This window comes from Protopterus annectens, chromosome 5.part0, assembly GCF_019279795.1.
Source record: "Protopterus annectens isolate FY-2018-M chromosome 5.part0, PAN1.0, whole genome shotgun sequence".
NCBI classification, from domain to species: Eukaryota; Metazoa; Chordata; order Ceratodontiformes; family Protopteridae; genus Protopterus; species Protopterus annectens.
This window is the reverse complement of record NC_056735.1, coordinates 1899938773-1899965938: the sequence shown is the minus strand read 5'-3', so window position 1 is coordinate 1899965938 and position 27166 is coordinate 1899938773. Positions and strand designations below refer to the sequence as shown.

Genomic DNA, 27166 nt, shown 5'->3' with positions numbered 1-27166 from the left:
TTGCAAGTAGAGATTCAAGAACAGTCACTAAAATAAAATATGTTTTATCTGATGATTGATTAAAGAGTTTTAAAAGTTAGCATTATAAATTTTAAGCCACTGTTGATAGGTAAACATTGTTCGAGCCTGACGCTGTTTAATTAGATCTCTGCGATTGGTTGTACATCTCTAAACTAGAACTTTCAGTTCTTGAGTATATTATTTAGCCGCTCATGTGAGCTGTTTAAAAAGTTGGAAAAGATCTCTGGAAATTTGCTGTTATGAGTTGAGCACATACATTATCCACCTATATTTGCATTTTCTTTGGATCTCTGGAAATAGATGAGCCCATATGCCTTTTAGGCAAGACTCATGATAGGCGGACTTTGGGCCTTGGTATACGTGACTGGAGCCAGATATATAATTTATAGTGGTTAAGTATAGCACTTTCTAACCAATCACAGATTTATGCTGGTGATTGGCTAATTTCAGGAAAAGATGAATTTCCATTGGCTCCTAGTTCCCCTCAACAAATGTGAGTTGAGACCTAGTGAGTAGTTAATATAACAAAACATGTTATATTTGCTGATTAATAAAAAAATAAAAAAAAAAAATTGAAAGCTATTATTATGAATGTAAGACTGGTAATGTTCTGTAAAAACAGTTGGAGTATAATGCTGCCGCTGTCCTTCTTAGAACCTCATATATACTTTGTACATGTTTTCACCATAATCTCCTTTTAAAACATACAACCACTGATTTATGAGAGGTGGCATTGAAATGCATGAAAGGAACGTTTTGTTCCTGCCAATAAAATGGTTCTAGGTTTGTTTGTAAGAAGCAGAGTGAATTTGATCATTAAAATGGTTAAAACATTTTGAGCTTATATGGTGCCCACGTAATTGGCCAATTCTATTCTGAGAAGACCTCCTATTGGGCGTTCCCCTCTGTTAGCTCCAATTAAATTAGAGTATAATGTAGTAGATCTGGAGTGAGCTAAGGATGTGTTCTTTCTCTTAAAATTGTTTAAAAGCCTTTACTACACTGAGAATGGATTTAAATATATGATATATACCAGTATTAGTTTTCAATAATAGTAGATGATAACGAAGCAATGAAGTGACTTTTTATTGGTTCTTCATTTGTTTCCACCATTTTTATTGGCAGTTTATCATTTTAAGGCCATTAATATAATGGTGTAAAGTATTATGCTTACGAGATTTTTACGCTCACTTGTAGGACGATTTTAAACAGAAATAAAGAGTATTTTATTTATAATGATAAGGACAGCAAATAGGCTACTTGAATGTATTCTATTTTGGTTTGTAGTTTTTAAGTAGATTCGTGTGAACCATATTTATACTGCTGTATATGTGCTTGACTACACAGAGAATAGAAATACTAGATTCCATCAACAGCAGATGTTAGCAATTGTTCCTGCCATAAAAAAAGTGGTTTTAGCTTTGCTTGTAAGAGGCAGAGTGAATTTATTTACTAAAATGGTTATAACACTTTGAGCTTATTTGATGTCCACGTTATTGGCCAATTTTACGGAGAGAAGACCTCCTATTGGCCATTTCCCTCTGTTGGCTCCAATTAAATTAGAAAGTAATGTAGTAGATCTGGAGTGAGCTAAGGATGTGCTTTTTCTCTTAAATCTGTTTAAAACTCTGTATTATACTGGGAATGGGTTTAAGTATATGATATACATAACTATTAGCTTCTAACAACAGTAGATGACAATGAAGCCATCCAATGAAGTAATGAAGTGACTTTTCATTGGTTCTTCATTTGCTTTTACCATTTTTATTCGCAGTCTATCACCTTAAGCCCAGTAAAATAATGGTGCAGAGTATTATGCTTGCAAGTTATTTATGCTCCTTGTAGGATGAATTTAAATAGAAATAAAGAGTATTTTATTCATATTGATGTAAGTAGTAGTCTACTTGAGTGTATCCTGTTTTGGCTTGTAGCTTTAAAGCAGATTCATCTGAACCATATTCATGACACTTTATATGTGTTTTAAGCACATGCAGAATATAAATGCTAGATTCCATCAATAGCAGATGATGATAGCAAAGCCATCTAATGAATGTTTGAAGTAGCCTCTCATTGGCTGTTAGCTAAATTTTACTGTTTTTATTGGTTGTTCACTATCTTAGGACTTATCACAGAAGCATACAATATTATGTGAGCTGTTTATGCTCACTTGTAGGATATTTTTTAAAACAAACTAAAGACCAATCTACCTAGAATAACGGAAAAGATAAGTTTTATAACCCATTTTTAGAGTTGATTCTTTATTTATACAGATACAGGAGTAAGTATATGATATCGCAGAGAGATAATGTCGCAACACTTATAGTATAGATAAAAGTTTCTTACATAATAATGTATATTTGCCCCAGAAAAGTAAAGGTTTAGTTAATTAATATAACATATTTAATATTTGATGCTAAGGAGCTTATTTGTGTCGATTTGAATATTGGTATGAGTTTGTTGTTTTGTGATCGGATGTCTGAGCCTCTCTGCAGTTTTAGATAGGGTCAAAACAATGCAGAATCATAGGAGATATAACCAATCATGATATTTTTTAAAACAAACTAAAGACCAATCTACCTAGAATAATGGAATAGATAAGTTTTATAACCCATTTTTAGAGCTGATTCTTTATTTATACAGATACAGGAGTAAGTATATGATATCGCAGAGAGATAATGTCGCAACACTTATAGTATAGATAAAAGTTTCTTACATAATAATGTATATTTGCCCTGGAAAAGTAAAGGTTTAGTTAATTAATATAACATATTTAATATTTGATGCTAAGGAGCTTATTTGTGTCGATTTGAATATTGGTATGAGTATGTTGTTTTGTGATCGGATGTCTAAGCCTCTCTGCAGTTTTAGATGGGGTCAAAACAATGCAGAACCATAAGAGATATAACCAATCATGATAGCAATGCTGCCATTTTCTGATTGGATATCACAGTTTTTAACTGATTTTGATAGGACAAAATGTATACTATAACGTGATAGGTGGACTAATTAAACTAAGCTCATTTATTATGTACTGCCAATTTTAAATTGATATTCTGATTATTTCTTGTTTTTGATTGTATATTATGTTTTATTTTATATATAAAAGGTTGTTTGCTAGATCTCTTAAATGGTCTGATGAAGCAACTCAGTGTTGTGAAAGTGCTTACCAAATAATAAAAGCTTTAACCTGGCCATGTGTCGGCTCACTAGTGTTTATTATTTCTTAACAGTGATAGTATTTTCATTTTGTTCAACTAACGAGCTGTTAATCTGAGTTGCTGGTGTAATTCTTTGTTTTTTTGGCAAAGTACTGTGTTTTGGCATAAACTACTGTTTCACATTGATTGAAGCTACTAAGGACATAACTAGAGTTATTCAAAGTATCTCAAAAGTGTGTAAAAGTGCTTACAGTGTGTGCTTATTACTGTGCATTTATTCTGAAGAGTTTATATGTGTGAAAGTGCAACTATTTCATAAAGTGCAGTCAAAATACAGCCATTTCGAAAAGTTTCTTGTGTTGGGTGTGTCTGTTTGCCGAGTGCCACCATTACAGTGTATTTCTTGCACTGTAAAGTGTTATTTAGCAAAGTACAGCCATTTTGGGAAAGTTTCAGTGTGCTGTGTACTGTTTATTCACAAAGTGCAATTACTTCGAAATGTTTTTTACACTGAGCTTCTTCTGCCCAATGTATTCGCACAGGGCAGTTATTCCGAAATGTTTATTACACTGATAAGAGGTGATTTCTTACAATACAGTAGTTTCAAGAGTATTCTTGTGCCCAGGAGACTTATTTTGCAAAGTTTTGTTATTCAGAGACTTATTGTGCTATTGGGCATGGTTACAAGTACTGGCATAAATTTTTGGCATATGTATATGTGTATGTCTTCATGCATACTTGCAAAAGCCTTCACTGGTGTGTGTTAATATGGCAGAGGCATTTTGAAAACCAGGACCATTTCTGTTTGATCAGAATATTGCAGAGGATTGGAGAATATTTGAGCAAGAGTATGATATTTTTATACAAGCAGCTTATTCTGACAAAGATGCACACATCAGGGCATTCATTTTGCTCAACCTAGCTGGGTCAGAGGCCATTGAGGGAGAGTGTTCATTTGTGTATGCACCAGCAGTATATGAGGGAGAAGGTGAAAACCATCATATTGTTGTACAGGCTGAATCAATGGAAGAGCCCAAGTGTTTGAAAAGCAAATTCAGGAAAATGTGGAATCCCCAGACAAACATTACATTAGAGAGGTATTTGTTTTACACAAGATCAAAAGCAAAGGGAAACTTTTGCAGCTTTTATTACTGACCTGAGAAACAAAGCTAAAACATGTAGGTTTGGTGACTTAAAAGATGAGTTAATAAAGGGCAGACATGTGTGGTATTAGTAGTGCTGCAGTGAGAAAGATTTTGCTTTGTGACTGTGATTTAACACTGAGCAAAGCTATTGAGATTTGTCAAATCCATGAAGTTCCAGAAAGACACACAAGTATGCTTGCAAATGATGAGTATGGATTCAGCAGGCTCCAGAGCAAATGTAGACAGCATGCAATACATGGCTAGCAGAAGCAGGCCTAAGCACATGGCACCTGCCACCCCTGCAGGCTCCCCAGGTAAAACCCATAGTTTCCAGCAAGTTCTAAGAAAAGGACATGCTCAGTGCAGTACAAGGGTGAGTCAGCAAAACCCAAATCAATCTTTATTGTTAACTGTCACAATTGTGGTGCCAGTCATGAGTCAAGAAGAGAAAAATGCTTAGCATTTGGTCTGCAATGCCACAAGTGTAAAAAATGAAACCATTTTCAAAAGTTTTGCAAATCAAGTAAACCTCTTGCAGTTATAAAGGAGGGTCACTTAAAAAAGCAAGTTGATTATATAGAGAGCTGCAGCTCTACTTTCTATGTAGATGGTGTATCAGTAATTGGGGAAAAGGTTGATGCAGTAAATTTGTTGCCAAAGAACAAAGTGTTTTGTACTGTCCAGTTCAATGGTAAATCCACAGAGCTCAAAGTAGACACTGGTTCAAAGTGTAATGTTATGTAAGCAGACACATTTGCTAAGGTGTGAACTGGTGAGCAACTTAATGTGGCCAGTTGTGCGAAACGTGTTGCTTATGGAGGTGAAAAAATTAAAACCGAAGGCTCATGCTTTCATGTTATTTGGCTAGGAATTGCTACAGCTTACTATTCTATGTAGTCTGAAGACCTGTGCAGTCATTATTTGGTCTCAGAGACAGTTTGAGAATGAATTTGCTTTCCTTTACCAAAAAGTTTATCATATAAGCACATGTCCCAATTCCAGCTTCAGTAGTACTATTTCCTCAGAGTATGCTGATGTTTTCGATGACAAGTTATGCAAACTTCCACTTCTAAAATGCTCACTTTTAGACTGTTTGCATTGATTGTCTTTATCACATGATTATTTGAATGTCTTTTTAAGTGGGGTGTGTGTGTTTTACAAACTTTTCTGATGTTTTTGTTGAAACAAGAGAACAAAAGCTCTAAGAAAAAGTGTTCGCTGGTTCTTTTTAGCCATAGTTTCGCCTTGTTTTTTTTTTTAGTTTTTCAGTTGTTTACTATTTTTGATGATATTTCAGTTTGTTTGTTCCAGTGGCCATTCTATGGCAGAAGATCCCTGTACACACGACACACTGTTTGAGCTCACCACCCATTCTATTCCTGACAATTTTTGGATTTTACTCAGAATTTGACATCCATTATTACTGCTGCCATTCGAGAATGATTTAGTCATGTGTATTTCACAGACTCACAACTGCAGCAGTGAAACCAGAGGAATCTGTGAATGGACTTGTGAATAGTTCTTCCATACCAAACAATGACATTTTGGCTTATGTTTGCAAAGACACAGTTAATCCCTTCTCTACCTGTTGTGAAGCTGAAACGCAGAGCACAGTAAGTACTGACCCCAACACACCCCTTACAAGTGAATATAGCAATTGCAAAACCAATATTATATAAACTTGAACATTTGTCAACAAAATATGTGTCTTGGCAACTGGAGGTTTTATACCTCAAGGAATGCATTACTTAAAGTTGTGTTCCACAGGGATTAAGGGTATACAAGTTTCCAAAGGGGGTGCAGTACGGTGATTCTTTGTTTTAGAATTGGTAAAAATATTTAATGACACTGGGATAGCTGTGATGAAAATGTTATGTAACAGTTATAGAAATACTTTAAAGGAACTTAAACATTAAATTACTACCTTGGATCAGACTTTTAAGGACAATAGTGTTTTTTCTTCATTTATTACATTGTATGCTGGAATCGGTGCCAAGGTGGACAGACTTAAAGCCAGTATAATTTCTAGAAAGCAAGGTAAATTGAGATGGGACATTGCATCATATTCTGCAGGACTGGCTTATCCTATACATAAATTGAATATATCTGATAATAATACACCAGATGAGAAAGGTGACAAAGGTAACAATTCAGGTGCAACAGTTGATGTTAATATTATGAACACTGCCAAACAGACTGCAGTGAGCACCAATCCAGGTCTTGTAGATGTAGACAAACTGCCACCTTTGCCTGTAACACCTACTGGGCCTTTATTACTGAATCCAACTGGAGCGATAAGACATTGAGGTGGCAGGCAAGTGTGAACAACAAAGGGAAAGGCAAGAACTGGAAAAAATATTAGAGTATGGGTTTGATATTTTAATCCTAACTGATGAATTTTTGTCACCTGAACTGATTTTGGTTCTTAAAAAAGGTTTTAATTTTATCCCTAGCAATTCAGTTACTATTCCAAGACTTATTGTAGACTTCAAGTTGTACGTTAGGAAACTCAACTTGAGTTTTGTTATGGTACAGGTGCCCTGTATTGCTAGAGAGGGAGAATTGTTGAGAAAGAGAAGCACTTTAACCTTCCTTTAAACAGTACTCTTCAAGTTTTCACCAGTCCTTATGACTTAGGAACCAGCTCCAAAGGTGATAAGTGAGAGACAATTTGACTATACCAGAAAGAGAGGCTTTACAAAATTTTATTGGAAGGAAAGATTTGAGTCTAATGAGGGCAGGTAAAGGAGGTATGCTAGTGATTATGACTAATGCAGATTATCAGCAAGCCATCGTGGAATTGTTGAGTGATGTGAGAAATTATGTTGAAGTGTCCAACGTTATGATTAAAGACAGCTATCATAACATAGATTTGACGCTCTTAGACTTATTCACTCAAGAAAATTTAGATCAAAACACTTACAATTTTTTACAAGTTGATAATCAAAAATGGCTTCCCTTTTTGAGGTTTCTAAAGTTCAGAAAGATCAGGTTAAACCTCCTTTCAGACCAATAGTCTCTGCACCTTTTTCCAAGACTGAATCCATTTCTATCTGGTTTGATCAACTTTTGAATCCCATTGTCCAAAAATCTAGATTCTATTTGTGTGATTCTTGGCATTTGCTGGAATTACTTAGGGAGCAGGTGCAGGTCAATGGGGAAGTTTATTTTGCCTCTGTAGATGTCACATCTTTGTATACAGTCATCAACCAGGAAACTGGCATTGATTTTTTGAGGGAATATTTAGTCAACTCCACTTTTGATGGTGACAAAGTCAATATCATATGTGAGTTAATGGAGCTGGTGTAAGACAATTTTTTTCCACTTTGGCAAGAAATATTTTAAGCAAAAGACAGGTGTGGCAATGGGGGCCAGGGTGGCCCCAGCTTTTTCCAACGTTGTCATGTCCACTTGGGAACAAAGATTCTTGGAAAAACACAAACTACCTGGTAAGATTTTGTTTTATAGAAGATTCATCAATGATTTGACATTTTTGTGGAAAGGAAACAGAGAAGAATTTTGGAGTTTTGTAAACTATTTGAATAACACCACTTCTTTTCTAAGATTTACTGTAGGAGGGTTTGGACAGTGTCTGAACTACTTAGACATTCAGTTGCCATTTGATGTCCAGACTGGTCATTTTGTCAGTATATTTTCAGAAAAGAAAGTTTTACAAATCAATATTTGCATCATGACAGTCTCCATCCACACCACATGAAGAGGAACATGGTCAAAGGTCAATTCATTCAGTTGAGTAGACTGACTTCAGATAATGGAGTATTTGCTAAAGAAGTGATTTTACTCAAAAAGTTATTCATAGAAAGAGGTTACAGTGAAGACTGGCTAACGTGAATAGAACTTGAGGTACAGAAATTAAGATTTGGTGTCACACGTCCAATATTGTGTTATGGTGATTTTCACACACCAACTGGACAATCATACTTTCTGGATGCAAGTGGAACAGATTGCAAATATTTTTTTGTCTTTCCCCTTGCCCATATATCAAAAAATGTGGGCAGTTAAACAGTGCATACAAGAAAGCTGGAAAGTTATCTTGGGCAATAATGATTTAGCAAAAGAGATAGGTGATAGACCTATGTTTTTTTTCAAGAAAACTGTCAACATTAAAACATTATGTGAGAAGAATGAGAAGTTGGAAGTAAAGAAAAGATCATCATTACCCCCAGGGACTTTCCAATGTGGACACTGTAAAACAGTGCTGTCACATTTGTAACTCTTCTTTCGTCCATTTCAAACATTTGGACATGACTATATGGGCTGGAGAGAGAGAGATGACTGTTCATCAAACCATGTGGTATATGCAGCTATTTGTGAATCATGTTGTTGTTTTTAAATAGGCAATACTATTAGGCATTTAGAAAGAAGAATCTACATTATACATCAAGAAGAAGGATTTTAGTAATGCTTTGGCTGAGCACACTGTTACTTGTAAAGATTTCAAGAAATTTTCTTTTTTTTCGTTTTAGATTCTGTTTTTGTCGAGGATTTCAATGGTGACATCAAGACACTACTACAGTGTAAAGAGACACTCTGGCAGATCAGGCTGAATGCAGATAAACTGCCTGGTTTAAGTGAATTAATCAATATCAAGTGTTTTTTTACTAAGACAAAGAATTTGAAGATGAGATTTTTTATGGTATTTTAGTCATACATAATTCGCTAACAAGTAATACTCCTCAGCCAAACTTAACTGCATGCACACTAGTTGTGTATTCTATGAAGTTAGACCTAGAGGTCAGACCAGCAAGAAAAGTTCTGATGCAGATAAAGTCAAAGCTCAGTTGGATAAAATGGTGCAGCAAGCTGTAATTTGTCTGGTTACAGAACAAATTGAATGGGTGTCGTCCATGGTAGCAGCCCACAAAAAAGGCTCAGATGAAGTCAGAATATGCATTGATCCAAGAGATTTGAACAAAGCATTAAAGAGACATCATCATTCTATGTGTACAGTCGAGGAAGTCGCAGCCCTAATACTGAATGCCACTGTTTTTTCATCTTGGATGCAAAAAGTTCATTTTGGCAAGTGATGCTTAATCACTGACTGCTTTCAGTACCCCATTCAGAAGATATAGGTTCCTCAGGATGCCATTTGGAATAACTTCTGCAAGTGAAGTCTTTCAGCGTGCAATGGAGGAAATTGTTCAGGTTATCCTTCTGCTATAATAGTAGAGGTTGAAGGCAATGGTGAAGCAGAGCATGACAAAAACCTTAGGAAAGTTCTAGACAGAGCCCATGAAGGGAACTTGAAGCTCAATCCTCTGAAGTGCAAATTCAGACTACCAGAAGTTACATATGTAGGTCATTTATTTACTAGCAGTGGCTTACGACCAGACCCATCCAAGCAAGCAGCCATTCTTGAGATGCCAGCACCAGATAATGTTCAAGCTGTACAACATTTTCTTGGTATGGTCAACTATTTAGTCAAGTTTATACCAGACTTCAGCAAATTGACAGCACCTTTAAGAGAGCTAACGAGCAAAAATGTTACATGGTCATGGTTGGAACAGCACCAGAGAGCATTTGAAGACCTTAAGCAGAAAATTGCCACCCCACCTACATTAAGATGCTATGATGTTAATAAACCAGTAACTCTTTCCTGTGATGCTTCAAAATTTGATCTTGGCGCACTTATTCTTTAAGAGGGCAGACCAGTAGCCTATGCATCTAGAACTCTTACCCAAACTGAAATACAGTATGCTCAAAGCGAGAAAGAACTTTTGGCAATAGTATTTGCATGTTCAAAATTTCATGCTTATATTTATGTTCGAGCTATGCAAATCGAAACTGATCACCAACCTATAGTCACCATTTTAAAGAAGGCTATGCATTCAGCTCCAACGAGATTACAAAGAATGATGCTCAAATTGCAAAAGTACAACTTCAAAATGGTCTATAAAATAAGGAAACTTCTTTATCTGGCTGATACCTTATCCAAATCACCCAGAAATACTACAGAACAGCTTAATGCAGAGAATTGTGACTTGGATGCCATGGAAGTGTGCATTTTTTCTACCACAAGATTTGATGAGCTGAAAGATCATACAAAGACTGATCCAATTTTGCAAAAGCTCAACCACTACATTAATGTTGGGTGGCCATCAAAGCAATCTAGTGTACAACCTGAAGTGCAAACTTATTTTCCTTACAAAAATGAGCTGTTGATGGAAGATGGCATTATTTTCAAAGGTCCTAAAATTGTTATTCCTGCTTCCTTACAATGTGAATATATCCAGATTTAGCATCGTGGTCACCCATGTTCTGAATCTACCAAAAGAACGGTGAGAAGACTAGTATTTTGGCCTCCTCTAGTAGAAGATATTGATAAAGTACTTTATTCTTGTTCAGTATTCAGTAGTACTAAACCGCATTTGCAAAGAGAACCACTTCAGCTAAGTCAAGTTCCTGAACTACCTTGGTCAACAGTAGCCACTGATATATTCAAGTGGAACAATCAACACTACTTAGTGTTGGTAGACTCTTATTCGAACTGGTTTGAGATTGATTTACTACCTAACCTAATATCCACTGCTGTTATCACTAAGTTGAAACATCATTTCTCAGTCCATGGTAGTTCACAGAAAGTTATTTCTGACAATGGGTACCCAATTTACCAGTCAGAAATTTGCAGAAGAATGGGACTTTGTGCATGTTACTAGTAGTCCAGAATATCTACAGTCAAATGGACTAGCTGAACGTGTAGTTCAGAGTGCAAAGTAATTACTGGAGAAGTCAAAGTGTGATAATACAGGTCTTTTTGAATTTACTCAGTCTCAGAAACATACCCCATAATGATATACGTGGCTCACCTGCTCAAAGACTTCCATCTAGGCAAACCAGAACAACATTGCCTATCAGTTCCAATTTGTTAAGGCCTAAGGCAAAGAACAACAGATCAATCAGAGCCCAACTATTCAGAAAGCATTTTTTCCAGAAGTCCAGTTATGATAAATCGAGCAAATTTCTTTGTCTATTGAAAGAAGGAGAGACAGTGAAGATACACACGGTGAAAGGTTTTGACTGGATTGGTCAAGTAACAGATATATGTACCAAGCCAAGATCCTACTTCGTAGAATCTGAGGGTGTGAAGTACAGGAGAAACCGAAGACATCATCTTCCTGTATCAGAACTGAAATCACAACAATGTTCCTGTGATACAGACTCTAGATCTCAGAGCAATCCAGACAATGTTCCTGTTGCAGAACATGTCTTAATTTCTACTTCCATTCCTGATGATGTTCCTGATATCCCTAAAGGTGAACATTCAACAGGAGCAGTCCCATTTGGTAGACCTAATTCTAATTTCTATGTCACATGATTTGGTCCTATTTCCAGAATTAGTGCAAAATACACAGCAACTTGGACATAATTGTCTATATGTATTTAGTTCTGTATAATTGCATGAGAAAGAATTATTTGTATCAATTGCACGTCAATTAATGTTGTCAGTATTGTAAGACATTTCTCAAAGAGGGAGGATGTAGAATAGTGTATGTGTGTTGTACCTTTAGGAAGCATTTCAAGGACAGCACGTGCATGTAAATAGCAAGCATGTGCTAGCTTCAGTGCCATTTTGAGTGTGCAGCCAGAGAGTGAGCATGTATGAGTGTAATAGCTACTTTGTTTGTACGTTTATCTGAGTTAAAGTTATTAAGCCTCAATCCTGATGTTTTTGTACATAACAAAGCTGCTTGAACAGAACCCACAAATGTTCATCTCTTTCATCCTGACTGGACGAGTGACACTCTTGCAGTATGTTAACATTATTTGGGAAGTCAATGACAGCACCCAACTTACAGTCATCTGCAAACTTGGTCAGACACAGGCCTTTTGTCTTTGCCTGGACCTCTGAGAAGTAGATGGCAAACAGTAGGGGTCCCAAGATAGATCCCTGGGTACACCACTAGTGATAGGTTTGCTGTTGGAGGTGGAGGCACCTATTTTGACATTGTGGGTCCTATCACTGAGCCAGTTGGCCACCCACCTGATGAGATAGGGATTTATGCCAAGTTGTGTTAGCTTTCCTATGATGCCCGGGTGGGGGATTGTGTCAAAGGCCTTGGCCAAGTCAAGGTAAGCTGTATGTACTGACTTTCCCTCATCCAGGGCCTTGGTGACAGTCTCAAAAAAGTCAACCAGGTTCAACAGGCAAGATCTGGCCTTGACAAATCTGAACTGGGTGGGGTCAAGTGCTTGGAGAATGCCTGTGATCTTGTTTATGAGATCCATAATAATACGCTCCAGGGCTTTACAGGTCAAACTTGTCAAGCTAATGGGGCAATAGTTTCCAAAGTCAGTAGTGACACCACCTTTGTGCAAGGGGATGACAATGGCAGTTCTCCACTCTGCTGGAATGAACCCTGTATTAAGCTGTGGTTAAATAAGGTGCTCAATGATGGAGCTAATTCTTGCTGGAGATGGTGCAGAGTACAGCCTGGGATACTGTCAGGTCCCATGGAAGCTATGTTCTTTGCCTTGGATAGGGCCTTTAACACTTGCTCTTTTGAGATGTGAGGTGCGGGGCAAGTATCGAGAATGTCAAATGAGCCTTTGGGGGGGTGAAGTTTGCACTGAACCTATCTGCTAGCAGGTTGGCTAAGTCAACAGGATCAGTGTGTTACTGTTAAGTACTAATTTGGAACAAACCTGGGCTTTGCCATGGAGGTTCCTGACGTAACTGAAGAAGGCTTTGTGGTTTCCCTTTGTTTCGGAGGCTAGTTTCAATTCATAATTGGCTTTGGAGGTTTTCATTAGTGATCTAATTTGCTTGTTGAGGCTGAGGAGGGAGTTTTTCCAATTTGGAATTTGTTCCTTTTTACCTTTAGACAACAGTTTCTTCCTTTTGTTGTAAAGCCTGTTGATAGAGGATGTCCACCAGACAGGTAGGAGCAGGTTTTAGTTCTGTTGGGTATGGCTGAGTCCATGCAGTTGTACAGGTGCTTGTATACTGCATTGGCATACTGCTTGGCATGGTTGTCTGCATCCTCTGAGGGGGGCGGTGGTGTGAAGCTACTGATACCTTCCCTTAGGAGGTTGAAGTCAGCTTTTGAGAAGTTTTTTATCCTGGTTACTGCTGAGGGAGGTTGGGTGGGATAGAAACTTTGAATGAGACAGACAGATGATCTGATCTCACCAGGGAAGAACATACTATGGGAGTGATGCAGTGGTTACCCATGCTGGTGAGAACCAAGTCCAGAATGTTATCTCCCCTTGTGAGGATGAGACAAGCTGGTCTAGTGCGTTAGAACTGAAGTCAAGGAATCGTTGGGTGAGTGCATTAGTGCAGGAATAGTTCACCCAGTCTATGGTGGGATAGTTGAAGTCACCAAGAATCAGGGTGTTAGGGGGTACCTTGATGGAGTCAAGTAGGTCCAGGTAGGAGGAGTGGGTGTCCTGAGTCTTAGAGAGGGGGGTCTATAGCTGGCTATAACTTGGATGGGTGTCTTGCTAACTGTCAGTTGCACCTGGAGTAATTCCAGTGCATCATGCTGGCAAACCAGTCTGGAGGTGTGCCTGTCCTTAATGAAGATAGAGACTCCACCACCCTTAGTCTTCCTGATCTCATTTTGGGGTCAGAATGTGTGGAATGAGGTATATCCTGGTAAGGTAGGGGTGCTCTCCGCAGCCCTGAACCAAGTTTCCATGACTGCACAGACAACGGCATCCTCCAGTGGGAGGACAGCCTGCAGTGAGTGCATTTTCAGGTTAAGGCCCCTAAAGTTAAGCAGCATGACCTTCAGTTTGCTTTTTGACAGATCTTTTATATTGGAAGATTTGTCTTTGGGACATAGCCTTAAAAAGGCACAATGAGGGAGGCAAGAGCCTTGGCCAGGATCCGGAATCCCAGGGGTGACAGGTGGAGGCAGACTCTGGCAAAGCATTGAGGCCTGTCAACCATGTCATCCCAGGCAGACCGATACTGGATCCCCTTGGAAAAACACCAGAAACTAGGCCAGTTGTTGAAGTCAATTATTTTTTGTTGGTATTGTGGTATCATACTTGGTGAAGGTAGGATGCTGCTTAAGGCTAAGGTCATACCTGCCTGGGACATGTACTCTGAGACCTCAGTCATCTCTCCATTTCCACTGACTTTCAGTTTTGAAGCTCATTCTAAGTTTGTATTTTCTGTCAGAATCTCTTATTATAAATCCCTAAACTTGTCACTAGAAAACAAATTAAGAGATACAGTCCTTTATAAGTACACTGCAAAAATACACCAAAATGGTCAGCACTGGGGAAGAAATCAATATTTAGGGAGTTTAAAGAGGTGGTCATCACTAAACTTTACTTTCCACAACTACAGTGCTTGTTCCAATCTTTTAATGAGGAGCTTAGTCATCATTTTAGAAATACTGCAACAGGTGACACACATGGCCCATTCTGTATTCTATGTTTAATCCCATTTTGTATGCAATTTATCAATCTTAAACTTACAACTTACTTGGCAATATACAGTTTCCATTATTAGTTCACTGTAGCAGATACCCTGAATGACTAAGTGCTTTCTAGAACTTAAAAGGTGAATATTCAGTTTTAACACCACCTGAACATGTCAGTTTTGAAAAAGAAATGTTACTTCTGAAGCCACTATTTCATGAATTAGATCTCACTATCATACACTTTGCAATAATGTTATTTGCAAAATCATTTCTTGAACTTATGGAGAATTCTTTTTTTTTTTTTTGTCAACAGCTGAAATCTCCAGAGAAGCTCAGAGTAAAGAAGCCAAATGTCACAGAGGAGGAACACTTGCTTCAGTGCAAAATATTGAAGATTTCTACACTTTTAGACAAGATGCAAGATGCCATCAAGTATCCACATAGTATTCCTATCTTAACAATGCAGCTTGAAGATCAAGATAGAGCAGCTACAATTACTGATGAAGGCAAAAATGCAAATCATGTAAAGAAAGCCCTCAAGTCTGCAAGGAAGTAGCAACAATGTTTATAGCACTGGAACACTGAACTGGTAACAATTTTCATGAAAGTGCACACCTTAGTGATCCAGACATGTAGCTTATTTTTGTAGATTGTGTATAAATGACCAAGAATAAAAACATCTCATCAGACTGAAAAGAGTGTTTTTTTCTAAAATCTAGTTTAGTACAGCAAGTGGTACTATAGCTTCCTATTGCTGTTTGTGATAGCACACTCATCATTTTGATTACAGAACAGTTAACATTAAAACAACAATTCAGATGGAGTGGTTTTCATAAGCACTTTATCCTTTTGATGAAACATTCCATTAATTTAATATTTTAGTGTTAAGTGTAAATAATTGTAAAGTTAATACTTACATTGGTAAAAACACATTTATTAAACAGTTTATGTACTTATTTGTACCTTATTGGTATACTTTTTTTTAAGTCTTTCACTATATCCTTTTTTCCCTCTTGACCGAGGATGAACCTGACAAAGGTCCGGGTGGATCTGCGTTCTGTTCTGGTTAACAGATGTTAAAGAAAATAAAGCAAAACTCTGTGGGCCATAGTACAGGAATCAACACAGAGAGATCTACTAAAACTAAAGATAGTAGATTATTCCACCATGAAATAGCAATTGGCATGCAATGACAAAGGTGAAGATACTGTTAAGCAATTGGTTATTGTTAAGTGTTTTTCTTTTTGTGACTTGCCATTTTCGGTGGACTTTATAGAGCTTTACTATAGAAGAAAAATAAAAAAAAATGTATGGTCTTACTGATAAATGAGATAATTCCTGCATTAAACTAGATGGGTTTTCCTCCTCACCTGGTTCTTAAGTTTATACAAAGCGTAGGACTGGAGAGTCACTGAATAGCTTAGCCATATCATATAGTTAGTTCCCTGTGCATAGGAGAATATCAAGCATGAACTTGCTGCTACTCATCTAGGTTTTGAAGTTTGCTTTAAAGGTTTTCAGAGAGGAGAGAGGTATGCTGCTTGATGTACAGAGGAAGTTTATTCCAAAGGTAGGGGGTATAATGGGAAAGAAACATATCATACCCATAGGTATTGTTGAGCTTAGGGGGTATAATGGGAAAGAAACATATCATACCCATAGGTATTGTTGAGCTTAAAGTGGAGGTTTATGTCCCATGTGGGTTTAGTTGAGCTGTTTAATATGTGAAGGTGAAGTAGGTCGAAAAGTAAAGGTCTTAATTAGCAAGGAACACTTGGCAAAGGTCTCTAAGAAGCCTTAAGAGCCTGAGTAAAGGGATAGGAATTTTATTTTTAGGGTTATCTTTAGTGACTTAAAACAGAAATTTCTCTAGTTAGAATCTTTGGAGTCTTTCAAGTTATACAAGGTGCTTGTAGAGGTACATTTCAAGTGTGGCACTATAGTCAGTAATGGATCTGATGGGAGGAATACAGGGGGACAATATCATCCTTCACCCTACAAGAGATGCCAGAACAGAAATGCTGTGTGAGGCAGAAGGACTTTCTGACTACAACTGAGATATGGCAGTTGAAAGAGAGCTCACTGTCAGTGTGGTACCCATGTCTCTAATAATGGAGTCTGTTTTAAGAGGAATGCAGCAACTTGATAAGAGGAAAGCTAGGTATCTTACTTATTGCTACACTTCTCTGTATTTAGGGTCACCTGTGATTAGTGAACCAGGCACTGGTCTGATCTAGGCCTTGCTTGAGAATTTAGGTAACATGGGGTGAGTTGCCAACACACAGTTTGCAGTTGTCTCTAAACTTAGTTAACAATAGACTTTGGTTGTATGATTATACATCTTAGAAGTAAAGGCCATGGCATACATAATTTCTGAAGGAGATTCGATCAAGTTGGACTACATAAATTTTCATTTAGCTTTCCAGAAGACAGTGTAAAGGTTAATGCTGACTCGAGAGTATGCTTATAATGCCCATGCATGAAATGGTATCAAAGGCTTTAACAAGGTTGATGTAGTTAGTATGGATATAGTCTTGCTCTGATTTAAACTTTTATTTTATTTTTGGAAAAACAATCAACCAAGATGAGTACACACAACTAGCTATTAACAAATCCAAATTGATTGGGGTGAAGGGTCTGAAGTTCAATTTGTTGCTGATAGTTCAGTGATAATGTCTTCCATAGCTTTCCAAATAATAGTAGGAAGACTGATAAGCCTATTGTTGCTGTAGTATGTTGTAGTGCCACACTTGGGTAGGGGAACACATGTGACTGTTCTCCAAAATTCACATACATAGCCTGAGAACAGGCTTAGATTAAGGAGATTTAACGAGCTTGTCTTTGTGATATTTGATACTTGCAATCAGATGGCCTGGAATATTGTTGTGACCCACAGAGCAGTGTTTTAGTTTTGAAAAGAGCAGAAACCACATGATTAAGAGTGATAGCAAGTGGTGCAATAAGGGGAGAAATTGTGGGAGTGATGGAGTGTATGTGAGGTGTGAAGTTGGAGCTAAATTTCTTAACAAAGATATTAGCTATAAACATTCAACATTAGATCACTGTTGCAGTAACCTAAGCTATTTGGGTCCCATCCCTTGCCAACCAGACAACTTTTAAAAGAGGGCAGCCTCCACATGTTCTAATTGCCGATTTTAACTAGAGCTCTGTATAAAAAGACAGACCTCCAATTAGAACATGCGGAGGCTATGCTCTTTTAAAAGAGAGCAGCCTCCACATGTTCTAATTGTCGATCTCAACTAGAGTGCTGTATAAAAAGACAGACCACCAAAACCCTCAGAGTTTTCTTCCAGTCGAAGTGTGTTCCTTCAGCAGGCTTTGTAGGACTGTCATATGGCTAATGATACTTCAAGGCTGAGCAGATAAGCCTACTCTTCCATAGTATTATTTTTCTGAAGAAAACATGTATTTTTTTTCTGTAAAATTATTAATGTTAAGTTGTCAATCTCGCCTTCATTCTTGCTTGATGGGTTCGGAGCCGATCCCTCGGCTCCGACTCGGCACTTGCTTTAGCTCGAGAACTCCTTTTACCAGCTCGAGGCAGCCCCATATCCCATGATGCAAGGCAGGAAGTACCCAGATCTCGTTTGCCGCTTCGCTTGGGAGGTCTTCTCTTTACCAGCTCCTGGTAAGTAGTTCACATTTGTGATATTTAAGCCCCTTTTTTAGTTAAAACTAATTTTTGATAGTTTATTTTTAATTTTAACCTTTTTCTGACAGAAATCCCTGTCTCTTTTAATTTTTAGTCAGTCAATTTTCCTATCCCTTCCCCCCCCTGTTAGGGTGTGTGTGTTGGTGTTTTTTACTAAATACCTCTTGGTATTAGTTTAATTTAATTTGACTGGTGTGTGTTTGTGTTGTGTTTTAGGCACCATGTCTAAGGAGAGGGTTTCAGGTTTTAAGAAGTGTGACTCGTGCTGTCAGAAGATGTCTCTGACAGACGGTCACACTTCTTGCCTGTACTGTTTGGGCCCTCTTCACCTGCAGGACTCCTGTGCTATTTGTCACTCCTTCAGCCAGAGAGTCCTGCAGGAGAGACGCAATAAGTTGATTCTCAGGGGTCTTCTTAAGCCGGAGGGCTCTCCGGCTAAGTCGGCTCCACAAAAATCAACCAAAACTGCCAAGGCCCAGGCTTCTGTTTCTAAGCCTGCGGCCTCGGCTCCGACTCGTATAGAGTCGAGATCAGCTCCGGCTGGAGCCGATTCTGGATCCACAAAGCTTTCGGCGCCGATGGCTATCGGTGCCGAATCTGCTTTGACCACTGTGGTGTCGGCGCCGATCGGCTCCGACACCCACGTGGCACGGGCATCGGTGTCGGCTCCGATCGGCTCCGACACCCATGTGGCACAGGCATCGGTGTCAGCTCCGATCGGCTCCGACACCGTTACCTTGGTAGCTGTATCGGCTCCGGCTGGAGCCGATACATCGAGACGTTCTGCCGGCTCGAAATCGGTGCCGACAGGATCAGTAGTATCGGCTCCAATGGCCCATTCCAGGAAGAGGTCGAGGTCTCCTTCCTTGGAGCCGATACTTTCGGCTCCGGCTTCGCCTCTTCTATCGGAGCGGAGCCATCGGAGCCGATCTTCAAGGTTATCCAGGTTGTCAGATCATGACCTAGAGAGAGTGGTCAGTAGATTGCTCAAGTCACAGGTACTGGCCCAAATGCTACACAGTCCGTCTCAGCAGACGACTGTTGGTCCACACCCCGTTACTGTTCCTCCTTCGACTCTACCCCAGAGTTTGGAGTTGGAGTCTTCGGGCATGGTTACTGCTACGGCTGGAGGACGGATACCTCCTTCTGTCCCTTCAGCCCCTACTCTTATCTCCTCTTCCTTAGAGGGATTCGGTGGTCGGGCTTCCATGGTCTCCTCCGAGGGGGTGAGTGGCATCGGACCCTTGTCCGAGCCCGCTCTTCCCCTTGGAGCCTCGGCCTTGGTGAGCTCGGCTCCGACATCTGCCTCGGAGACTTCCTTTTCGGTGGCCCCTGGAGTTCCTAGCTCTTCGGAGCGGGTTCTCTCGGACCTGCCTGGGAGGGGAGCATTCGAGGTGATGAAGAGTGTACTGGCCACTGGTATCAGTCAGCAGTCTCTTCCCGTAGCTCCTCCCTCTATTGTACCTGTTGACATCTCTGCCACTTCTCTTGCTACAGGACCCAGAGATCCTCCGCCTCAGGTTTCCCCATTGGGAATTTCCCCCTCTTCCGAGGATTCTCCTGATGTTTCGGGAGATCCTCCTAGGAAGAGGACTTGTAAGAGGAAGCATGTAGACTCCCTGAGTCTGTCACTCGGATACTGACTTTGATGAGTCAGAGGGAACCCTAGATCCCCCTCTGAGGATGTCTCCTTCTCAGACATCCTAGAACTTCTGAAACAGAGGGGAAACTGGCCCACCAACAATCCCTCTGAGGATGAGTCAGTATACCTAGAGGCGTTTGGATCTCGGCCCTCCACCTACTGGGTGTCTCCGCCTTTCGACCCCCTTATGCAGGTTATTGCACGAAAGGCGTGGACAGCTCCTGACTCTGTAGAGCCAGTCCCTAGGAGGCCTTCTAAATTTATCACTGCCCCTAGTGACAAACAGTTCCTTACCAAAGGTGTCCCCGCTGATGCCATGGTGGTGGCTGCGGCCACCAAAAAGGAACTTGCAGATCCTTCCGTGCCCGTCCATCCTCCTAATAAGGACTCTAGGACCATGGATAGGTACGGCAAGCGGATGTTTTCCTCAGCGACCTTTGCTATGCTCGCTGAATTATCTTTGTCACTTCACCAGACTCCAGAGAGATATCCTGAAGGAGCTGGGAGAAGTAGTTCAGGATCCTACAGCTGCAGGGGCCCAAGAAAAGATTGCTTCGCAGCTAGGAACCCTCAATTCCATTGCTAACTCCTCCATGCGGCTAATATCTTATGCTGCGGATGGAGCGAGTAGAGCCGCAGGCACAGGTGTGGCTCTTAGACGCCAAGCCTGGATGCGGCTTTGTGATTTTGCGGATCCCTTTAAGGCGTCCTTCACAAATTCTCCCTTTGATGGGTCAGCTTTGTTTGGCCCTCAGGTGAAGGAGACCTTGACCAGGTGTGAGCAGGACGGCAAGACTCTTTCTGCTGTTGGAGTCCGTTTTTCCACCCCTTCTAGGCCTTATCCCAAAGGACAGAAAGGTGGGAAGATGTGGTTCCGTAAATCCCAAGGAGTCACGCCGGATTCACGTGGTCAGTTTACCCCTAGAGGCAGAGGGGGTAACAACAACAGACGCCGCTCTAGAGGCAGAGGGGGTCCGAAGAACCAGGGCAACAGGGAGTCTCTTCCTGAGAAGCCCTTTCAGCATCCCTGAGGTGTTGCCCGGCTGTCCCTCCTTGGAGGCAGTCGCCGGAAGATTATCACTGTACCCAGAAGCCTGGCATTCCCTCACTCAAGACAGATGGGTACAGTCGATCATATCCAAGGGTTACATAATTCCTTTCGAGGAAAGTCCCTTCTCTCAAGTTCCCTTCCAGATGTACCACCCGGTCTAAGGGACATTGCAGAGTTAGAAATCGCAAAACTACTGCAAAAAAGAGCCATTCAGCCAGTTACAATAGACCATTCAGAGTCCGGAATCTACTCAAGGTTCTTTTGGTCCCCAAAAGACGGGAGACTGGAGACCAATATTGGATCTCAGCAGACTCAACAAGTCTGTGAGGAAGACAAGATTCCGAATGGTCACTCTTCAGTCAATTCTGCCCTTCTTACAAAAGGACAACTGGATGTGCTCAATAGATCTTCAGGATGCGTACTATCACATCAAAATTCACAGACGCTCCAGGAGATTTCTCCGCTCGGCTGGGGTCCAGTCATTTCCAGTTCAGAGCCCTGCCCTTTGGTCTCACTACAGCCCCCAGAGTGTTCACCAAATGCATGGCAGTGGTCACGGCTCACCTGAGACGTCAAGGATTCCAGGTGTTTCCGTATCTCGACGACTGGCTCCTGTCAGCCACCACCAGGCATCAGCTTATACAAGCCAGGGATTACACAATAGACCTTTGTTCTCATTTGGGCATCTCAGTCAACTTCGAAAAGTCATCCTTATCGCCCTGCCAGTCTATTACCTTCATAGGCGCAAACTTAAACACTGTTCGGATGTCAGCTACCCTTACAGAACAAAGAGTTTCAGACATTCAGACTCATGTCAGGATCATTCTGGCCAGCAAGAAGGTACAGGCCAGAATGGTTCTAAAGGTATTAGGTCTCATGGCTGCGGCCATTACTCTTCTTCCCCTGGCTCGATTCTACATGCGCCTCCTTCAGTGGATGCTGTTCACACAGTGGTCATACCAGCAACTCCCAATGCGTCACCAGATTCTGGTGACACAAACATGCAAAGAACATCTTGCTTGGTGGATCACATCATCTCAGGTTCACCAAGGCAGGTGCTTTGTACCTCCGTCCCCGATAGCCACTGTCACCACGGATGCCTCCCTGATCGGGTCGGGGTCATTATCAGGGCAGGATGGTTCATGGACGTGGCAACCGCTCGAGTACCATCTGCACATAAATGTCCTGGAGATGAGAGCAGTGCTTTTAACGTTGCAAGCCCTCAACGACTTTCTTCCCGTAGGGACAATTGCAGTCCACACAGACAACATGTCTGTAGTTTGGTATATCAACAAACAGGGCGGAACCAAGTCCTACCCTTGTGTCGAGAAGCGCTCAGACTTTGGCAATGGGCGATCTCCTCTCATCGGTTTCTGGTAGCAACGCATATCCCTGGGAAAACCAACATTATAGCGGACAGATTGAGCAGAGCTATCCTCATGCCTCACGAGTGGTCTCTCAAGCAATCTATAGCGGAAGAGATTTTTCTGGAATGGGGTCGTCCATGTTGCGATCTTTTGCTACTCCCCAAAACAGCAAATGTCCAGACTTCTTCAGCCTCTTCCCTCTATCAGGCCATCCCCAGAGACGCTCTGACCCAGGATTGGCCCCAGGGACTTCTTTATGCCTTCCCTCCATTTCCTCTGATCCCTCAGGTGATCCAGAAAGCTACCGCTTTGAGAGCCAAATTGATTCTCATTGCCCCTTACTGGCCTCGACAAGTTTGGTTCCCGTTCCTCCATCGTCACCTTTTGGTGCAGCCGTGGCATCTGGACCCAGTGCCAGATCTACTGATTCACCAATCCGGTCAGCTGCACCGGTCAATCCCTTCTCTCAACCTCACAGCATGGTTGCTCCACTTCCTTCCTTAGCCAGGCTTCCTTTGATCTCTAACCCAGTTAGAGATATCATAGTAGCTTCACTAAAATCCTCTACCAGGAGGATTTACACAAGCAAATGGAAACGTTTCTCTTATTGGGCTAAGGCCCAAAATATTGATCCTTTTACTGCCCCTGTTCAGGCAGTTCTGGACTTCTTAGCAGAGATTTTTCATGCAGGCTCCTCTTCTTCAACAGTCAGAGTTCAGTTGGCTGCTATTTCTAATTTTCATGTCGGGATAGCAGATCATAATATTATGTCCCATAGGCTCTGCAGGGCCTTCTTGAAAGGAATTTTCCTACTAAAGCCTCCAATCAGGAATCCTCCTCCTCAGTGGGATCTAAATTTAGTGCTGACATCCTTGATTCTTCCCCCCTTCGAGCCAGCTGTTTCTTGTTCCCTGAAATATCTTTCTTGGAAAACGTTATTCCTAGTGGCTATTACATCTGCCAGGAGGGTGTCTGAACTTCATGCTCTTTCAGTTCGACCCCCCTATTTGATTTTTCACAAAGACAGAGTATCCTTGAGAACTAATCCATCCTTTTTACCCAAGGTCGCTTCAAAAAACAATCTGAATCAATCCATTGATCTCCCCGTATTTTTTCCTAACTATTCAGATAGAGCTGAACAAAAGCTACATTATCTTGACGTCCACCGTCAGCTCAGATATTATTTGGACAGAACAAAAAAATTTAGAAAATCTGATCAACTTTTTGTTTCCTATGCGGATAATAAAAAGGCCTACCTGTTTCTAAAGTGACTTTGTCCAGATGGCTTTCTTCGGTCATCACTGAAATTTATACGATCAGGGGAAAACAGCTGTGCTCAAAACCTAAAGCACATTCAACTAGGAGTTTAGCTACTTCTACAGCTTTTCAAGCTAGACTGCCTTTGGACACTATTTGTGCAGCGGCACTTGGGCCACTCCTCACACTTTTGTTTCCCATTACAAATTGGACTTGGCCTCCAGGGACAGAGCCAGTTTTGGCTCTACAGTCCTCAAGAGTTTGTTCCATTGAGCCACCCAGGATAGAGGTGCTAGGGACGCGGTCCCATCAAGCAAGAATGAAGGCGAGATTGACAACTTAACATTAAGAAGTTATGTACCTACCATAACGTTCCATGTTAGTTGTCTTCTCTCGCCTTCTTTTCTGCGACCCTCCCTCCTTCCCCCTGGCCTGGACAGACCTTGTATAAGAAACTATTATGCTAAAGACCATTCAGACCTGGTCCTTTTTCCATCTGTAAGTTTCTTCTTCCTTTGGGAAGTATTTTATGCTTGGTGTTATTGCCCTTTTGTCAACAAACGAGATCTGGGTACTTCCTGCCTTGCATCATGGGATATGGGGCTGCCTCGAGCTGGTAAAAGGAGTTCTCGAGCTAAAGCAAGTGCCGAGTCGGAGCCGAGGGATCGGCTCCGAACCCATCAAGCAAGAAAGAAGGCGAGAGAAGACAACTAACATGGAACGTTATGGTAGGTACATAACTTCTTATTTTTTGGCTATGCAACTTGTACATACTGGACTGTCATTGCTTGTCAGGGGATTATTTTCTGCATGAAAGCATGTGTGAACAAACTGTGTATAAATCTAATTTTGGACATTGTTTCTTTTGTAGGTTTTATGTGCTAGGGGCAGGAAATTGTCCTTTTGGGAGGAGCCAGTGGTTTTCTTACCACAGAACTACCTTTTTGAACTTGTTCAGGCTTTGCTGAATTTTCAATGCCTCCTTATCAGTGGAACCTATGGAGCAGTTACTTGTTTCCTCAGTTCTTACTTTCTCTGTCCATAAAAAGAAAAAAAAGTTGTCAGAGAGTCTTTGGGTATCAGGCCAGATGCAATTGTACCTCATCCACCAATGGATTACTCTGATGTGGCTGCATTTGGTTCTTTGGACAAGTCATCATTTTCCCTCTGTCCCTCTGATGTAGCACCTACAGTCATTAAGGATGAGGCATAGATGCATCCTGTGCAGCTGCGGGATTGTCACCCACTGGCAAGGCAGAACCACTTTTGTTGGTCTCAGAGGAAGATATGGGTGAAGGTCTACTACATTAGCTGAGAAAAGGAGCCAGAGTTCTGGGATAATGAGCCTGCTATGAGTCAGTGTTTTTTTTACAGGGACTTTCTCAGGAAAAGAAAACAAAAAAGAAATGAACTTGGCTTTGCCTTTTTCTATCTCTGTGGATAGGGAATATTTGCTAGGGAGTTAGTTCCTGCTTTTACTATACATAATACCTCCTTAGGTAATTAAAGAATGCTTTTCCTCACTTTCCAATTTTGATTTTCATTCAGAAGAGTAGGGACTAGAAGGTGAATGGTGTGCTTCAAGATTTTCTTCTCAAACTGAAGATTGTGATTCTGAGGAAAGTGTTGCTTCAGGTTTCCCTGCAGAAGAACTTTCTTTTTCAGAAACTTTATCCAAGATGAAAAGGTTTTCTGTGGAATCAGAATGAAATTGCTATTGCCAGCAAAAAGTATTATGATTCATTACAGTTGGATATTCCTAGGCTTGCAGCTATTTTCTTTACTAAAAAAATCTTTGAATGCTTCTTTACTATCTAGTTCTCATATAATTAAACATACTTCTGCTTCTGGGTCAGTCATGAGAAGATTTGTTTGGCTTCATTCTAAAAAATAAAAAAATATTTTTGAAGATGTTAAAACTGAGATTTTAAATTATGCCATGTCCTTCGGCTGCTGAGATGCTCAAAAGATATGATGCTAGGAGAAACATGGTGTGACCTAAATCTGCATCCATTTTTAAGTCAAATATATTTTTTCTTCCACCTCAGCTCCTTTTTCAAAAACAATTCAAGAAACAAGGTGCTCCAAAACAGACTTGGCAAAGAGGCTCTAAAATGAAAGAGAGAGCCTGTCAAAATTAAGGACAGTCCAAAACATCAGAATGACTATTTCAAAATAAACACAAACCACACTCTCCATACCAAATAAAAATAAACCACTGGTGCAAATCCAAGTTGTAGATAAGATGATTTTATTCTCTAGTGCCTCGGTCAGAGACCTTCAAGGAGTAATCAAGCATGATTACTCCTTGAAGGTCTCTGACCGAGGTGCTAGAGAATAAACCCATCTTATCTACAATTTGTATTTGTGTCAGTGGTTTATTTTTATTCACAATGAATATTTGCCTCTTCAGGGTCCTCCCCCACCAAGTCACTCTCGCCCTTTCTGAGTCTACATCTTCCCTTGTGATACCATATTGTTGCAAAGTCATTCAACAGGAGTACAGTTGACAATGGGAGTCCCTCCCTTCTGTGGGATTCCTTCTTGCCCAATAAACAATGTTTCCCTGTTTCTTACAGTTATGGAATAAATGCCTATCTCAAGGAGTAAAGGAACCAGTGTCTGACTGCCATATGGGCAAAGGGTTTTATTCAAGGAGTATTTTTGGTGCCAAAGAAATAAGGGACTTGGAAGCCTATTTGAGACTTCTCCTTTCTAAATCTTTTTGTCAAGGTCCTAATTTCTCAAAGTGCTATCCTTGAAGACCCTATTAACCCTTTCCTTCTACTAGTTAGACTTAAAAGATGCTTACCATCACATTCCTATTGGCAAGTGTTTCAGATGTTTCCTAGTATTTTCTGTATCAAACTCACATTATCAGTTTCCTATCGTTCCCACTTACTGTTCCAAGAGTATTTACAAAATGTATGGCCCCAGTAATTACTTATTGCAGACTTCAGGAAATTCACATTTTTTCCATATCTGGATGATTGTCTTATATTTGAAGACTTTTTTTCCAGTTGTCAGGAGTCCATACTCCATAGCAAGTGTTTAGGATTTTCTACTCAGTCTGGGTTTCCTAGGGAATTTACAGAAATCTTATCTCATCCCTTCTCACAAAATTGTTTTCCTGGGATGTCTTTTGCAGTCTGCCTTGAGAGGAACTTTTCTCACTCCAAATTAGAAATGTTAAGTATCTCCCAGGTAATTTTTCAAGATTCTGGAGTACATGGCTTCTATTATTCTTATGATTCCCTTGGCCAAACTTCATGAGAAAAATCCAGTGGTACCTCAGGTCAGTCTGGACTCAGCATCTTCACCCTTTATCTTTTCATATCCCTATATTGTGGTTTATAAGGATGGAGGTTCTTTGGTGGGTAGACCAGTTATCTCAAAAAACAGGTCTGCCATTCACTTTTCTTCCTCCTCTGCAGTCTGTCACAACAAATGCTTTA

General features: G+C 40.4%; 1 protein-coding gene across 1 annotated transcript in view; it reads left to right on the top strand.

Moving 5' to 3' along the window:
* Positions 1 to 15410, top strand: part of ERICH6B (glutamate rich 6B) — a 701186-nt gene extending 685776 nt beyond the window's left edge. Inside the window, exon 10 of the mRNA XM_044072050.1 lies at positions 15035 to 15410. Coding sequence (XP_043927985.1) covers positions 15035 to 15277 — 243 coding nt within the window. The 3' untranslated portion in view covers positions 15278 to 15410. The remainder of the gene's footprint in view (positions 1 to 15034) is intronic.
* Positions 15411 to 27166: the final 11756 nt, after the last annotated feature.